The 17,320-nt window shown below is 47.0% G+C and overlaps 1 protein-coding gene across 6 annotated transcripts in view; it reads left to right on the top strand.

Moving 5' to 3' along the window:
* The window catches only part of HNRNPUL1 (heterogeneous nuclear ribonucleoprotein U like 1), a 35,832-nt gene that overhangs the window by 12,398 nt on the left and 6,114 nt on the right, over positions 1-17,320 (top strand). For all 6 annotated transcript variants that reach the window (XM_060083211.1, XM_060083207.1, XM_060083208.1 and 3 more), the window contains exons 6-10: positions 1,367-1,466; positions 3,255-3,367; positions 8,254-8,520; positions 9,649-9,771; positions 9,869-9,997. In XM_060083211.1, coding sequence (XP_059939194.1) covers positions 1,367-1,466; positions 3,255-3,367; positions 8,254-8,520; positions 9,649-9,771; positions 9,869-9,997 — 732 coding nt within the window. The remainder of the gene's footprint in view (positions 1-1,366; positions 1,467-3,254; positions 3,368-8,253; positions 8,521-9,648; positions 9,772-9,868; positions 9,998-17,320) is intronic.

The raw sequence follows: 17,320 nt of genomic DNA, 5'->3' as shown, positions 1-17,320 counted from the left end.
GCCAAGTTCTTTTCATGGATATCTCCATTAATCCTCACAGTATCATCATGAAATACATACTGTTGTCCCCCATTTTTTAGAGGTGGAAGCTAAGACCAAGGGTTATCATATTTGCTTGGCTAAGACGCTGATTCTAAGTTGTGCATTGTTTTGTGCTACTCGTAGAGAAACACTGCCAATTATACTGACAGGGCTTTCACACATCAATTGTAAGATATATCCTGACTTTGGAGGTGTTAAAATGTGAAAAATGTGTGTTCAAAAGTCAGTGACATAGGGTAACTTTCCGAAAGCCACAATCTAATGGAGATAGATATTGGTTATTAGACAGTCTAACCTCTGATTTAATTAAAGGTTAAGTCAGAAGGTACCTTTTTTTTTTTCTTTTTAATTTTTATTTATTTTTGACTGCATTGGGTCTTCATTGCCGCACACAGGCTTTCTCTAGTTGCGGCGAGCAGGGGCTGCTCTTAGTTGCGGTGCGCGGGCTTCTCATTGCGGTGGCTTCCCTTGTTGCAGAGCAGGGGCTCTAGGCACGTGGGCTTCAGTAGTTGTGGCACGCAGGCTCAGTAGTTGTGGCTCGCGGGCTCTAGAGTACAGGCTCAGTAGTTGTGGTGCACGGGCTTAGTTGCTCCGTGGCACGTGAGACCTTCCCGGACCAGGGATCGAACCTGTGTCCCCTGCATTGGCAGGCATATTTTTAACCACTGCGCCACCAGCGAAGTCCCCAGAAGGTACCTTTTATTCTTTCTGCTGCTTTTACTTAACACTGTATCTTGGACATTTTTCCATACCCCAGTGTATCAGCCCTGCCTCATTCTTTTTAACTGCTGCATCATACTCTGTGGCAGGGATGTGCCATAATGTGACCAGTGCCTTATAGGTGGTTTCTACTTGCTTTCTCCCTCCCTCCCTCCCTTTTCAACGTAAACACTGCCTCACTGAATATTTTTGTGTGTATGTATCTATAGGATAAACTGGAAGTTGAATTGCTTGGTTATTAGAGCATGTGCATTTGTAGTTAATAAAGACTAAGTTGCCCTCCAAAGACATTGTACCAATTTATGTTTCTACACCAAATGTTATGAGAGTCCCTGTTTCCCCTGCAGCAAGTGTTAAAACTAAAAAATAACTGTTTCTGAAATTCCCTTCTCTGTGGCCCTGAACTCTCCTAAGCCCTTTAGAGGCCCTGGTTTCAGTACAGCAGGCCCTTCAGAGCAGTGTAGATACCTTTTCCCCAGCAGCAAAAGCCATTCTTTTTTTTTTTTTTTTTTTTTTAACATCTGCGCACTTCCCTCCTGTATTGCCTTGTAACCCATCAGCCTCCAGAGAATCACTTCTGAGCCCTCTTGTTCTCTGTTCCCAGATCAATGAGGAAATCTCTGTGAAGCACCTTCCATCTACAGAGCCCGACCCACATGTTGTCCGTATTGGTTGGTCCCTGGACTCCTGCAGCACTCAGCTAGGTAAGAGGAGGTCAGCCAAGCAATCCAGAGAGTAGAGCGGGTGCCTCTGTCCCTGGATTCTCAAGCTTCCTAAGTTTCTCTTTCCCGCATTGGACCCAGAACAGAACTACCCTGGTATGGAACAGACAACAAGGATTAGGCTTGTGCCGCTGCCCATCTTCAGACATACAGGATTCAGTTGGAAGGACCACACTGATATAACAACTTTTCTACAAAAATTTATCCTGCATATTTAAGAAGAGGGTCCAAAGTTCTCTTTAGAAAACTGTTCCCTTTCTTAAAAAAAAAAAAAAAAGACCAGTTGTCTCCTGTTCTCAAACCAAGCTGAAAGTAATAAGTTCCTCAAGTCCCATTAAGTCCTATCTGGAATTTTCTGTCCAGAGCTTAACCCAGTGTAAAAAAGAAAGCAGAGACCAGTGGGGCCAGGGCTGGCTGGTGGAGAGAGGCAGGGGCTGCCTTGAGAGGTTTTGAATTTTCACAGAACCCCAGGCCTCAGTGACCTTCTGACCCCAAGTGACTGATTTCAGTGACCAATGCTGAGACCTTCTTCCTTGGTCGTAAAAACATTCTGATTATGAAAATAACGTGTAAAGAAAAAAATGAAAATAATGTATGCTCCTTGTGAAAATTCAGGCCATTACAGAGGAGAAAAATGAAAATCCTTCTAAACCTATGAGATAACGACCAATGTTAACATTTTCATCTGTAGCCTTCCAGACAATTCCTTTGTCCTTTGTGTTTCTCAGATGGGGCACATTATACGGACTACTGTAACCTGATTGCTTTTTTCCCACTTAATATCCATGGGTATATTTTTGTAAATAAGTATAGCTTTTTTGACCACTGCATAATTTTTCACTTTACAGTTGTATCACTTATTTATCAGTGTTTTGTAGGTCATTTAAGTTGATTGCAAATTTTTGCTGTTAAACACTTGAGCTGTCCTTGTGTGTAATTAGTCTGATCTTTAAAAGTAGAAATGCTACATTAAAAACAGTGAACACTTTTCATTTTGATACGTATTAGCAGTTTTTATTTAAGATTCATGTGTCATCTCCTTTTATCTTTCTTTCAGTTTTGAGGTATAAGTGGAAAGTAGTTGATACAGATAAAGATACAAAGCCCAGAACAGCGGAGCAGGTGTCCAAGGTTACACAGCTGATTCGTACTAGAACTGGGCCTGGGATTCATGCTGCTGGCTCCTGCTTTACTGGCAGGATGCTCCTTGGGTTCCTCGCCTAGGATCTCTCTGTAACCCAGTTGTCAGCCAGGGCCCTTGGGGTCTCAGTCATATTGCATCGGCACCCAGTTCTGTAGCCTAAGGCAATCCAGTACCTTTCCTAGGGGTTAGACCTCATGGTCTGCAAAAGCAAAATCCTTTTACTGATTTCTGACCAAAACTCATTGGCAGCAAAAATTGACGCCATTAGGAGACTTAACTGAATATTGAATGTCACAGCAAAGGGATGCATCTCAGCATACAACCTTCCTCCATCCCAGCTCCTCTCTTCCCTCCTCCCTTTTTTTCCCAAATTCTCCCTTTCTGTGCAAAGCAGTTCAGTTCAGCTCCTACTCCCAGACTTAACATCTAAAGCCATCAAGCCCTCAGAAGTTCTGCATAACGAGGGGCTTCCTTTCAACAGAACCTTTCTTACCTTCCCCGCCCAAAGCATCTGATGAGTAAAACTAGTAAAGAAAATGATTTTTTAATTTAAAACTACATGACAGCCATAAAGGCTGTTGTGACCATCGCAGGTTTAACCTGCCTTTGCCTGTTTCTTCCATCAGGCGAAGAGCCTTTCTCCTATGGCTATGGAGGCACTGGGAAGAAGTCCACCAGTAGCCGGTTTGAAAACTACGGAGACAAGTTTGCAGAGAATGATGTGATTGGCTGCTTTGCGGTGAGTGCTGGCAGCCTGTGGGAGTTGGCAGGACCAAATGTTGGTCCTGTCAGGTCAACCTGCAGACTTCTTTTTCAGAATACCTCTGTCCATTGTCTGCCCTGTGTCCAGCCACTCTCGCCATACCTCTTTGTCTCTCTTTGATGCACTGGAACGTTTGCAGTCATTTTGTGCAAGATTCTGCCATTCTACCCCTTCAGGTCTTTTGTGCAAAGCCATCAGGTGGCACCCTAAAGAAGTTTGGGGATGTCAGGTGTGCACAACCTTCCTCCCTTCCTAGATACCAGAGTTACAATTTCTAAACAGACTCAGGAATTTCTTATCTTCCTTTGCTACAGAATAGCCTATCCATTCTCAAAGGCAGTGATGTTGGCTCTTGTCCCACTTTAGCATCATCTCATCCCAAAACTTCTTCCTTCCTTCACCTCACATTGGTTAAGCCAGGCTTCCAATAGTGCGTTGCCTTTGAGGACAGTGGGGATGGGTGCAAAGCAGAACAAGATAGAGGATGCCTGAACTGCTGCTGAACTTCAGTCCCCAAGAGCAGTGACCAACACTCACAGGGTTGTGGAGTGTGGCTGTTGCCTCTGGGTCCAGAATCCCTAGACCCAGACCCAGTCCCTGATCTTCCTCTCCCTCTCCCAGCCCTGGACTACCCTCCCTGTATTTCAGTTTCCTCTCGATGAGAATGTTTACATCTACCCTAGAATTTCATGTGGACTCATGAAGTTAACCCATTAGAAGCACTTACAACAACGTCTGGCACATAATAAATGCTCAGTAAATACTACTTAACACTATTATCACTAGAAGTTAAATGTTTGTAAAATGTGCCATGAAGCCCCAGGGAGGAGTGGCTACCCGGGTGGATGCTTCTTGGTTTTGTTCCCTCTCCATCCTCATATTTGTACACAGGTACTCTTTTTCTTTCTTTCTTTCTTTCTTTCTTTCTTTCTTTTCCCTTTTTGAAATAATTTCAAACTTAAGGAAAAGCCATGGAATTCTCACAGAGCCCTGTCCAGATTCTAACATTCGCTTTACCATTTTTCCCAAATATATGTACATACATGTATATGATTTTTATCTGACCTGTTTGAGAGTAGGTTGCCTACATTGTGTCTTTATTCCTTAAGAGTTTAGCATGCATTTCTAAGAATAGAGCTATTATCTTAACCACAGTACAGTTATCAAATTTAACATTGATTTAATGCTATTGCCCACTCCACAGTCCACATTTAAATTTTGTCAGCTGTCCCAACAACATCCTTTAGAGCAATTTGGTTTCTGGTTTAGGATCATGAATTGCATTCTGTTGTCATGTCTTTTTAGCCTGAAACAGTTTCTCAGTCTTCCTTTGTCTTTCACAACCTCATTATCTTTTCAATAAAAAGCATGTTTTCTTAAACAAAAATTAACCATGTTTATATTCTGCACATTGTTCCAAACCTTGCATTTTTTTCCATTTAACAGTAAATCTCAGCTGTCTTTTCCTGTATGCACAGATAGTATAGATCTAGCTCAATTTAAAACATTGTTGAATAGTTAATAAATTCCTGTGGTTTCCAAAAATATACAGAAATACAGAAAGGTATGCAGTATAAAGTCTTCTTGAGACCTTCCCCCTCTACCCATGGTTCACATATGCCCTCCCCTACACATAAGCCCACTGGTATTCAGGATTCCTTTATCAAAATACAAGAAAGATGATTGTTATTTTTCTTCTTTTACACAAAAGGTAGCATGTTATACATGTTATTTTGTATCTTTTTTTGTTTAACTATGTATCTTACAGTTATTTTTTTTAATATATCACTACACAGAGGATTTCTTTGTTCTTATATATAGTCCGTAGTCATTGTGTTGATCTACCATATTTATATAATCAATCCTCTATTAATGGACATTTGGTTAGTTTCTCACCTTTTTACTGAGTAGCTGCCTAGTATTCTGATGCAGGTGTCAGTTTCCCCTGGCAGACCTGAAAATTATTTGCTGGAAGTCAGTGCTGCAGTGACAGCTTATCTTTTTCCCACTTACCGGAGTATCTTGGAGGGCTTTTCGTGTTCCCATACATGGATATCCTGTGTGATTTAGTCTCTCCCACTTTCCCTTTGGAGCACATTTTAGCAGTGCTGGCGTGAGCAATTTGGACATCTTTGCATTCCTGTGGGAATATGGTTGTAATATTTACCTCTGAAAGTATAACTTCGGAGTCAAAGGCGTGTTTTTAATTTTTGATAGCTACCATCAAGACTGTACTCCAGGGAGGTTGTAGCAATTTAACGTTTCATCAGCGTGTGACTGGGTTCCCCAGACTCTGTCCCATCTGAGCGTGAGGTTCTGTGAGTGTGTGGCCGTTTGGAACTTTAGGCCTAACTCTTGCTTCAGCCTGTTCATTTTTACTTCTGCTTTTAAGAGTCTATGTTCAGTTTCCTTTGTTTAAAGAATGCCATCACTTTAAAAGACTCAGAGTGAAGGGCTAGAAGGGGTGTGAAAAGTCAGTGACCTGAAGGAACTGGTGGGGAGGACATTTGTGTCAGGACTTCAGTTCTCAACATTCACAAAACAGAAAGGACAAAACGGCCTTCCAGGTAGAGAAAACAGTGTAACTCACTTCAGCAAACCATAAGGAGTAAAATACTTGGAGCCTCAGGGACGACACTAGGAGATGTGAGAGGTAAGGCTGCAAAAATGGCACACTTTGAATAATGCCAGGCGTAAGGACTTTGGGTCCTTAGGCCCTGGTGTGGCACTTGGGAATGGTTTTGCAGAAGTGACACAGCTACCCTTGCGTCTTTGACAGTTGGCGCCGTCGGTGGTGGGTTTGTCAGTTGAGGGCACTGGTTTGTGTACAGCATGGTAAGTTCCTATAGTGAAGCTGGTGGACGTAAGGAAGGCTGTCCCCCACGATGTTCATTTCCACGGTAGAGCAAAGGTGACCTGGGCCACTCTTGCTCAGGTGAGAAGACGTGGCAGGGACCATGCTGTGAGGATCGAGGCAGGATTTAGTCCAACAGATGTTTGCGTGTCTGCCCTGCATGGTCTCGATCTGTGTGGGCGCTTACGGACACTTACAGATATAAAGGACTGTGTAGAACTGTGCCCTGTGAGCACTGAGGAGGGTGGTGAGGAGGCTTCTTGGGGGAAGGGGCTTTCACAGCTTCTCAAAGGGCAAGTCCCAAGGTGGTCTCTGCGTGCAAAAGGGAGGGAATACCCCGTCTTGTACTTTTCTGTGAGGAACCCGACCTTTGCTTCCGTCTCCTGTATGATCCCAAGTTTTGAGTCTCCCATAATTGTAAACCTTTACCCTGCAGCCAAAGTGATCTTTCTGAAACACAGTTTTGACCAGGCCATTCCCCTGTTCGAAACAAGTCAGGGGCTCTGCTCTGCTGCTGTCAGCACGAATCCAAACTTCTGAGGTAACAGAGAGCCCCTCCGTCGCTGATAGCAGGGACCATGTCTCCTCCCCACCACTTTAGCCCAGAGCAGTGCCTGGCATCTTGGAATGAGAGCACGCATTCATTATACACTCACTCTGTAGTAAGCACACTCACCTGTTAAATCCTCAGAACAACTCTGTGCAGTGTAGAATCTTATCATGGCCCCTCTTTTTTAAAAAAATAATTTAAAATATATATATTTATTTATTTATTTGGCTGTGCTGGGTCTTAGTTGTGGCACACGGGATGTTCGTTGCCGCGTGAGGGCTCTTAGTTGCAGTGTGCGGGATCTAGTTCCCTGACTAGGGATCAAACCCAGGCCCCCTGCATTGGGAGCTCGGAGTCTTAGCCACTGGACCACCAGGGAAGTCCCTGGCCCCTCTTTTTTGATAAGGAAACTGAAGATGGAGTAAATGGTAGAGCTGAAGCAGCCTGCCTTCCAAAATAGGATCTTTTTTTTTTTTTTTTTTTTTGCGGTACGTGGGCTTCTCACTGTTGTGGCCTCTCCCATTGCGGAGCACAGGCTCTGGACACGCAGGCTCAGCGGCCATGGCTCACGGGTCCAGCCGCTCCGCGGCATGTGGGATCTTCCCAGACCGGGGCACGAACCCGTGTCCCCTGCATCGGCAGGCGGACTCTCAACCACTGCACCACCAGGGAAGCCCCAAAATAGGATCTTAACCACTAAACTTCAACTGATCAGTAAGAACTCAATAAATTGTTGAATTAATGAATATGGTCCCTTCCTGGCTCTCCAGCTGTACCTGAAATTACTCCCCAACCCCCAATCCTTTATGATTCAGCCAGTCTGACCCTATGTTCTCTCACTGCCAGATTTGTACACAAACAACACTTTTCTTTAGGACTCTCTCCTCTCACCCCAGACTTGGCTCCTTCCCGTTTATTGTTCAGGACTTGACTTCCTCCTCAGAGAATCTTGCTCCTGTGTAGGTGCTCTTACTGAATTAGGATGGTGTCCTTCTCTAATTCTCCACTAGGCTCTGAGCTGTGTCAGGCCCAGATCACTGTAGACATAAGCATCAAGAAGAGTATATAAATGAATGCACGTGTAGAGCTGGGCCTGACTTAAAAGGCCCTGCTGTGGCTTTCTTTCCATCTGTTACCTTGCTGGGGATGAGAATGGACAGGACCGCTTTTGCCTTCCTCTCCATCTCAGGCTAGGCACAAGACTCAAATACTTGGAGCTTCCTAAAATTACACACTTCACATCCACCAGCTTTTTGGGTCTTGGGCAAGGAGGGCTTTGGGCTGCATGTTGTCTGAGCTGTTCCCTGGTGCTTCCTGATGCATCTGTACATCGAGGAGGGACGCACTTGAGTCTGGGATGCCAGCTCTGTTTCCATTCCCTGCGTCTGCTCTGACTTGTGCCTCCCTGTGCCTTAAGCAGAACATTGGCAGTTATCTTTCTCTGGCTTTTTTTCCTAGGACTTTGAATGTGGAAATGACGTGGAACTTTCCTTCACCAAAAATGGGAAGTGGATGGGCATTGCCTTCCGAATCCAGAAGGAAGCCTTAGGGGGTCAGGCCCTCTACCCTCATGTCCTGGTGAAGAATTGTGCAGTGGAGTTCAACTTCGGGCAGAGGGCAGAGCCCTACTGTTCTGTCCTGCCAGGTTTCACCTTCATCCAGCACCTTCCTCTGAGTGAGCGAATCCGGGGCACTGTCGGACCAAAGAGCAAGGCAGAGTGTGAGGTGAGTGGGCCTGGAAGCCTGAATTGGTGGCCGCCTCTCCAGAGCCACGTTGCTGCCAAGACAGAGGGGAGACATTCAGTAGCTGAGTGTGGTGAAAGCTGCTGTGAGAGTGAGGTGAGGGCTGTGGGTGTGTGGCTTAGTCCAAAGAGGGAGGTGCCAAGGTAAGACACCTAAATGTCAGAAAGATTCCAAAAGGAAGTTGCCACACTGCTCCTCGGGTGTGGTCAGAATCTTGGAAAAGGAGGCTTTCCTCCCAGCGGAAGAGGGTGTGAAGGCACTTCCTGGTGAGCGAGTTCTTGGAGGAGGTTGCGCAGCTCCACGCTCCCATCCAAGGCTCTCCGAGAACAAAAACGGCAACTGGACTTAGAGCTGATTTGGTTGCAGAAGCTGCACTGGTGGTCTTTGTCCTCAAATAATGTTTCTTTCTGATATATAAGTAATTTTGTGTTTATTCTAGAAAATTAAGAAACATAAAGAAAATTAAAGTTTCCTTTAATTCCACCATCCACAAATAAGTTTCCTTTGAAAGTTTTGGAGCTTATCCTATGCCTTTTGCTGTGCTAGGTGCCATTTATACACACACACTTACAGTTGAGATCTTATGGTATAAGCATTTTGATATCCTGCCCTTTCACTTAATGTTACTTTGTGAGCTTTGTCCCACCACATGAGCACCTCTTTTGAAACTCATTGTTATTAGCCTCGCTATTTTCTTCTTTTTGGGCATTTTGGTTACATCCAGTGTTTGCCAAATCGTAAACGTACTGATTAGAAATGATGCTTGTCTTTACGCATACAGTCTGTCCCCATCTGAGACTCCAGGAAGGTTGTACCACTCCTTGTGCCTATTCCGTGGACCTTTCCCTTTCAGAGGCCCCTGAATCCTGCCTAAACAAAAATGTAAATACTCATAAGAGCAGGCCCTCTGCTGAGAGTCTGACAACCCTCGTCTCTTTGAATCCCAACAACAGTACTATGAGGTAGATGCTGTTATTGCTTCCATTTCCCAGAGGTGGCCATGAGGTTTAGAGTCACCCTCACCGTCACCATCAAGTCAGGGTGATGCCAGGCTGCCATGCCACACACTGTTTCTGGTTCACAGTGTCCCTCCTGGTCCTGTTCTTCCAGATTCTGATGATGGTGGGCCTGCCTGCCGCCGGTAAGACCACATGGGCCATCAAACATGCAGCCTCCAACCCCTCCAAGAAGTACAACATCCTGGGTACCAATGCCATCATGGATAAGATGCGGGTAAGGATAGCCCCTGGTCTCTCCTCTTCCACCTCCCACTCCCTGAATACTGCTCAGCAAACAGGACCACCCACCCCTCACCACCCCCTGCCCACAGGTGATGGGCCTACGCCGTCAGAGGAACTACGCCGGCCGCTGGGACGTCCTGATCCAGCAGGCCACCCAGTGCCTCAACCGCCTCATCCAGATCGCTGCCCGAAAGAAACGCAACTATATCCTAGATCAGGTACTTACTGGTGACTGTCATGCCCCAGGAGAGGGAAGGGGCCATTGGGTGCCTGGGAAGTCCTCTCTGGTCCTTGTATTTTTTTCCCCATAATGCTCTTGGACTGCAGTACTGGTTAGAGGTCAGCCATACATGATGGCACAGTCCCAGACTCTTAACACAGCTTTCTGAGTCTGGTCTGCAAGCAGGGGTCTGGAGCAGCAATCCAGGCCTAGCTCAGGCCCCAAGCAGCACAATAGAACATTTTGTGAGAGCAAATTTGTGAAATGGAAAAAAGGCATGGATTTCTGAGCCAAACAGACCTGGGCTTGAATCCCAGCTCCGCTGCCTCCTAGCTGCGTGCCTGTGGGCAGCTGACTTGATCCTCTGAGTCTCCTGGTCTGTAAAACACAGCTCAAAATGGTGACCACACACCTAACATGGGCACTGGCACATAGTAGCTGGAGGTGGTTGTTAACCTACAGAATAGGTGTGTCCCAGCTTCTCTTAGCATGTTTTTATGACTGTCAGGTACCTATATGTCACGTATTTTTTACCTGCATTTCAATGAAGAGCAAGGTTCTTAACATTAGGCAATTTGGGAACTTTTGAAGTTAAACACAGAATTTTGTATGAAGATGCAGATATGTTTGTTTGTTTGTTTTGTTTTTTGGCCTCACTGCATGGCGTGTGGGATCTTAGTTCCCTGACCAGGGATCCCATGCCCCCTGCATTGGAAGCGTGGAGTTTTAACCACTGGATCACCAGGGAAGTCCCAGATATGATCTTTTTTTAACTAAAAAGTTTTGAGTTTGGATAGGAAGCTCGTCCATGGCTTTCGGCATTCTCAAAAGTATGAGCGACCCAAACCTGGTTAAAGATCCCTGTCTCAGAGTAATGAGTGCTTCATGTTTACCACCTATGAGACCTCCTTCCTTGACGTTTGTCCTGAAGGCTTTCTCAAGTAGCAGATTTTGTATTTGAGGATGTACAGACAAACCTCTGTTCCCCCTCAGCCTTGTATTTGTGTTTTCTTAAAAACCTGTAAGTGTGCAAATATGTAAACTAAGTAGCACCCCCAGCCTGGCAGCCTTAACTGGAGTGCCTTCCATATATGTAGTCCTGGGTACTTGGTTACCATGAGTTCAAAGGGCTTCTGATGAGGGTGGAGCTGGCTTTAGTGGTTGACTGATCAGAAGGGTGGTTGGAGGGACTTCCCTGGCGGTCCAGTGGTTAGGGCTCCACGCTCCCACTGCAGGGGGCCCAGGTTCGATCCCTGGTCAGGGAACTAGGATCCCACAAGCCGCATGGAGAGGCCAAAAATAAATAAGTAAATTAAATTAAAGCCAACTTCCAACCTTTTTTAAAAAAAAAAAAAGAAGGAAGGAAACGTGGTTGGAAACTCCAGGGGATCAAGGTGCTTTTGCCTAGGAGTGAGCATCTTACACAAAACAATTAAACAATTAAGCAGGAGCTTCTGGGTTGGTGAACAAGTGGAGATTTGGGGAGGGCGGGACCTTCAGAAGAGCGTGGAGGTTCCGTGCCCCTTCCCACATAGCTTGCCATTTGTGTCTGTTCCACCTGGCTGTTCCTGCATTATATCCTTTTATAATATATTGGTAATCTAGTGTTTAGAGTTGAAAAATTGATGCCTCGATATCCAACCTTTGAAAGGAGTACATAGTAAGAACTGATTCTTAAAGACAAAAAAAAAGGCTACTAGCTGGTGATAGTTCTTTATGACAGACAGATTAAGTGATCTTGCCAAGCAGTTAGGTACTGAGAGTAGAAATCTGGTTTGCTGATGAAACAGTTATGCTCAGTTGGCCAAAGCTATGCAATACAATGGGCATTCTTCTGTGATGGTGGAGATGTGAGATTTACTCTGGGTTCTGCTTTTCTGGAAAGCAGACATGAAAAGGTGTACTACTTTTATCCAGTGACCAATGCCGCAGCCATGGGATTGAGCCCTGAAGACTCACATTTGTGAAGAAGACAGGACATGATCCCATAATAGTAAATTTTGATAAAAAACTACTAATTGGGCTACTGTTTAGAATATATTTATGGGGGAAGGGGACGGTTGGGCACAGGGCAGTCCAAGAGCTACTCAGGGTTGCTGCCCCAGCTCAGCCCCATCAGCAATGCATACAGCCAGCCTTCTCCCCCATTGAAGACCTTGTTTGTTTGTTTGTTAACCCCTAGCCTCACTTTGCCCCATTTTTCTTGTCAGGGCATTTTGGAGTTGTAGTCCAGCTTGGCCTCAGTGGGATTCTGTCCTGAAAGATAGATCAGTGGTGTTTTAATACCTTGAGAATTCCTTTTTTGGATACCCCAGCAAGTACTCCCTGCCTGTCTTTTTCTCAGTTTACTAGTTAAATCAGCTGTGAAACCCATTTCAAATATGTGGCCCGTGGAGAAAGTTTATAATCCTAGGGGTTATAATTGTCTTAACATTTCTGTCCAGCATTTCAAAGTGAGCTTTCTCTAGAGGTCAGGGCCCCAGCCCCTCAGCCAGGCACAGAACAGTTGAGCACAGTAAAGACTTGCCGTTGGCCCTCTCAGCTTATGCTGCCTTGTTCAGGGACAGGGTCCAGGGCTGTTCCAGGTGCACCTGTGGTCTTCAGGGCTGCTGGCCTCCTGGTGGAGGAAAATGCAGGTCAGGCCAAGTGTTCTAGGCCAACAGCGAGGCCAAAGAACCTAAACTCTGAAGGTGGGGGAGCAGGGTTCTCTGGTTGGCCACAGATTGGAGGATTGACTTGGGACCCGAAACTAGAGATTACTGAGGCCTGGGAAGAGGTCTGAAGCCAGTGGTTCGACCTGTTTGGGCTTAAACCCCAAAAAGTGTGTTCCAGAAAACCCTGGGTGGGTGAGCATGTGTGTAGGAGATACAGAGCAGGCCCCAGGCCAGACCCTGGCATTTCCTACCCCACCAGCCTTGGCAGTGAGGGGTAAGTTGATGCTTAGCTGTCTCCTGAGTTAGATGGGATTCCCAGAGCAGAAACTGGTACTATAGGCAAAGTCCCTGCGGTCCCTGGATCTCAGCCCAGCACCATCTTTTTTCTTCTCTGGTTTTTCCTGAGTGGTCAGACCTCCTCACATTTGGCTCTTCTGGGTCTCCTGTTGGTAGTTTGACCTCAGAAATGCCCCTCCTTGAGAGGGGAGGAGAACGTAGCTACAGAAGCCAAGCTAGGCCAAGTGAACCGTGTAGTTGGGGCTTTTACCTACATTCCATGGTGACCTGAGTACCCTCTTCAGATCATGTGAGTGTTAGAGCAGTGGAACAGCCGAGGAGAAAAAAGAAAGAAGAGGTAGGTCACATTGCTTCAGGTGGCTCTGTTGCCAGTGGAAATCCTCTGGAATGAAACGCTGCCTGGCCTGTCCCTTGCCTACCAAGGTGCAGAGTAGGAGCTGGCCTCTGTGAGGCAGGAAACTTGCCTTCCTGGAGGCTTCTGAGAAGGTCCCTGCAGGGCCATATGTGAGGGCCCAAACCACCCCCAGGGTTGAGGTCTGCAGGCTAGGAGTTCTCTTAGGATTCTAACAGCCCAGAGCTGGGCCAGGCAGTGATCAGAGGCAGGGCTGGATATGGCAACATCGCTGACCTCACCTCAGCCCTCAGAACAAATGGTTGTGGTCCTGCTTTGCATCCCTGTTGGCAAGAGCCACGCCTTTGCCTGAAACAGAAACCCAGGGCTACAGAGGAGACCCAAAGTAAACTGCCTCTTGTTGGCAGGCATTGGAGAAGAGGATGTTTCTTTCCTCTCTCCTTCCCACCCCCAGAGCCTCAGCCCATTCCACTGTTGTTGTTGACACTCTGGCCAAGTCTCTTACTCACAAGTGGTTCGTTCTACTGGGTTCACCTCACGCTGAGCCTAGAGTGAACTCTTGCGTCACCAGCTTTAAGTTTGCTCCCCTGGGATCCAACCCTGTCTCCTGCTGCCAGCCTGACCTTGTTGAGTTGTGGGTGGGGGACAAGAGTTGACAGGGGACAGAGGGGCTCTGAGAGACCTCAGGCTGTGAGCGGCCTGCTGTGTTCCTCCCTACTCCCCCAGACTGTCACACACCAAAACTACCCCCGCAGCTGCTCTAAGAAACCCAGCCCCTGTCCTCTGGCCCACATCACGGGGCAGTGGAAGTAGCCCGGGGCCAGGGAACACAGGCGGCCCCTGACCTCCTCAGAGTCAGCGTCTTCAAGCGGGGTGGGGATGGGAGAAGCAGGCGAGGGATGCTTCACAGCGGGAAAAGCTGACCTGCCGTTGTGCTGGTCTCTTAGCAGCAGCCCCCAGCAGCCCCCAGCGACCACAGCAGTGCCGGGCCAGCCCAGGGGCTCTGACCTCACTGTGTTTGCTGTGGCAACGGCACCGACAGCTAACTCCCTTTCCTCCAGGGAAGCCAAGCATTTGCATTTCTGCTGGCTGGCCTAGATGCTCTTCTTTCCTTCCTCAAACCGAGGAGGGAGAGGAAGGAGGCGTGGTCTTGAAAATTGTCACCAAGAGGGTTCTCAGCACCTCAGTTCCAAAATGTCTGAGGAGCCATTCCTCAGAGTCTAGCCACTTCCCAGGACAGAGACCAGCTGTTGATGAGTCCTGTCTGCTCCGCCCCCATTCCTCCCATTGTGAAGCTGCAGGGACTAGCCCTCTTGGCAGTGATGCTTTTCTTCTCTGTCCCCTCATCAGGACATGGACAGGGTAGGTCTCATCCATAGAAAACCACCAAGAGGTGTTTATCCATGTCCTGGGGTTCAAAGGGATCAAAATAGGATCACTTCTTACGGGCAAGCAAACAGTGGAATGGATTGTCCACAGAGTGGCTGGGGCCACAGTCACCCCTGGCACTCGCCTACTCTGGGTTTTGTGCCAGGAGAAAACCTCATTATTTAGCTAGAGGAAAGCAAATTCTATCTTCCTGTGACCAGATGCCACCTGATTTGCTTTTAGGAATGGAGTCTAGGAAGAGCGGTGAGGAGAAGGACTTGACTTTTCCTTTGTAACCTGTGTGCTTTTTAACCATTTGTGGCTCAAGGCCCCTCCTTGGGCCAGTGCTCAAGGCACAGATTATAACACATGTATACCCACCACACACACCCACTTTGCGGGCCCCCACCCCCAGTTAATGTTGAGACATTTTCCCTGGGGAACAGGGAAGACCATCTTTGCCTGCTGTGTGTGTCAGGGCCACAGGGTTGGGTTGGTTTAGAAAACAGCTGTATCCACAGCCCACATCTCCCAACAGGTGTGCACTGGCGTCCCTGGCCTCTGGCTGACCCATAACCCAGCTTCCTGTTCCTTGTGTTTTGGAATAGGCTCTCTTGTGCCTCATCTTTTCCTCAAACTTAACTTTCCTTGGTCCTTTCCATTGGGAAGCCTCTCTTAGGACAGTGTCAGTCCTGTTGGTCATATTTGCAGACTTCTTTCCCTGCCATTTTCACATCTATAAATCCTCACCAGAGCCAGGAGGAGGGTGATAGGATCGCTGTCCTTCAGATGTAGAAATCTGAGACTCAGACTAATTAGGTGACTTGTCTACAGCCTCACAAATAGTAGAGGGCACAGCTGCGATTTCAACCTCAAGCCTGTTCCCCAGAGCCTGTGATCTTTCCACCCTGCCTCACCGTCCCTGCCTTTCTGATGGGAAGTCACTATAGCTTGACATTCCTTGGTCTGAGTTGCTTCAACTCAACCTAACAGTAAGAGAAGGTCCAGTGCACCCCACCCAGTGACGGCCACATCGTATCAACCATGACCTCCATTTGTTGAGTGTTGGCTGTGAGCCAGGCCCTGGGCTAAACAAGGGCTTTCACTCACATGATCTCCTCCAGTCTTAACAGTGACCATATGATCTTCCTATTGTTTTCCCCTTTCAGGGCTTGAGACTTAGTAGGTGTGCAGAGTGAGGCTCTGAGTGGAAGTCACTCACTCAGGGCCACACAGTGTGACTTGACCAAGTCACCTTAGAGCCAGGGTGTGCTGAGCCATCCCCCCACGCTACCTGCCTCTGTCAAGGCAGCTTCCGCCCTGGAGGCCACAATGTAGCCCCCACTCCAGGAGTTCCTCACACTTGGTCAGTTGCTTTGTGGTCCTTTTCCCGCTCAATCCTCACCAGGCCCAGGAGGGAGGCTTTTTTTCCTCCATTTTAACAGATGAAGCAACTGCAACGACTGGCCACGGTGAGTGAGTGGCCACACTAGGACTTGATGCTGGGCTTTTTCCACCCTGCCAGGCTGCATCTTCAAAATACAACATTTTTTTGTCTGTTTGTGCATGCCCCTTTACAGATCTCTTCCCCTCTGTGGCTTCTCCCTTGAGTACCTATCAGAGCTACTAAAAGTTGTTTAAATGCAACATTACTTATTACTCCAGTTCTGTTGAGTGTCTGAATGGGAAAAGATACCCATACAGGTGCCTGGGTCCCACCTCCAGAGACTGGGGTTGGGGAATACTCTGGTGGGGTTTGAGCCACTCTCTTTTTCAGTAGTGTCCGAGTGATTCAGGTACACAGGCTGAGTCCGTGGAGCACTGGGGTTTGACAGATCTGGGCGCCAGTCCCAGAGGGCCCAGCATGTGGAAGGTATTCAATGAACGGAAGCTGTCTTTACTACGGCTCTCAATCAGATGTGTCATAGAGCACCACTCTATGCCAGCACCAGCCCAGGAAGCACCTAACCATCACCTAGAAGAAGGGAAGAGAAAGTTAGTAGCAAAACTGCACTTGCTAAAAGCACAAGTTATCGCCTTGTCAAGCTCCCTGGTTAGAAGCTTGTGGGTGAGTCTGGTGTTTTAGAGCAGGACTAGGGGAATAAAAGAACCACAGTGTTGATGAAAACGATCTATACAACTGTCAAAGGGGCTGGTTAATTATGGCATCCATTCTATAAATATTATTAAAGGAGAACACCATGGAATTCCGTGGCGGTTCAGTGGTTAAGACTCCGCACTTTCACTGCCGAGGGCACAGGTTCAATCCCTGGTCGGAACTAAGATCCCACAAGCTGCGTGGTGCGCCCCAAAAGGAAAAAAAGGAGAACACCAGCACAGAAAAATGACAGAAACATTAAGTGAAAAAAAGACTTCAGAAGAGTGTGTGTTGTTTGATTCCATTAGTGTTAAAAATCACACAGATATTTCTAGAAATACATAAATTCAATACAGGTCATATCTGGGAAGTAGGAATGGCAGTAGGTGGATGAAAGGATTCTTACTCTAAACTTTACAGCTTGTACTCTGAACTTTTTTACTGTGAGCATGTGTTACTTTTAGAATGGGGGCTGAGGGGGCTGTAATGCACAATACCACGAACAAACTGGATTAAAAAAGCAAAGCCCAAACTTTAGGAATCCCTTGTCCT

Source organism: Mesoplodon densirostris, chromosome 19 (genome assembly GCF_025265405.1).
Source record: "Mesoplodon densirostris isolate mMesDen1 chromosome 19, mMesDen1 primary haplotype, whole genome shotgun sequence".
In the NCBI taxonomy this organism is placed as follows: domain Eukaryota; kingdom Metazoa; phylum Chordata; class Mammalia; order Artiodactyla; family Ziphiidae; genus Mesoplodon; species Mesoplodon densirostris.
The sequence above is the reverse complement of the archived record's forward strand: the minus strand, read 5'-3'. Positions and strand labels throughout refer to the sequence as shown.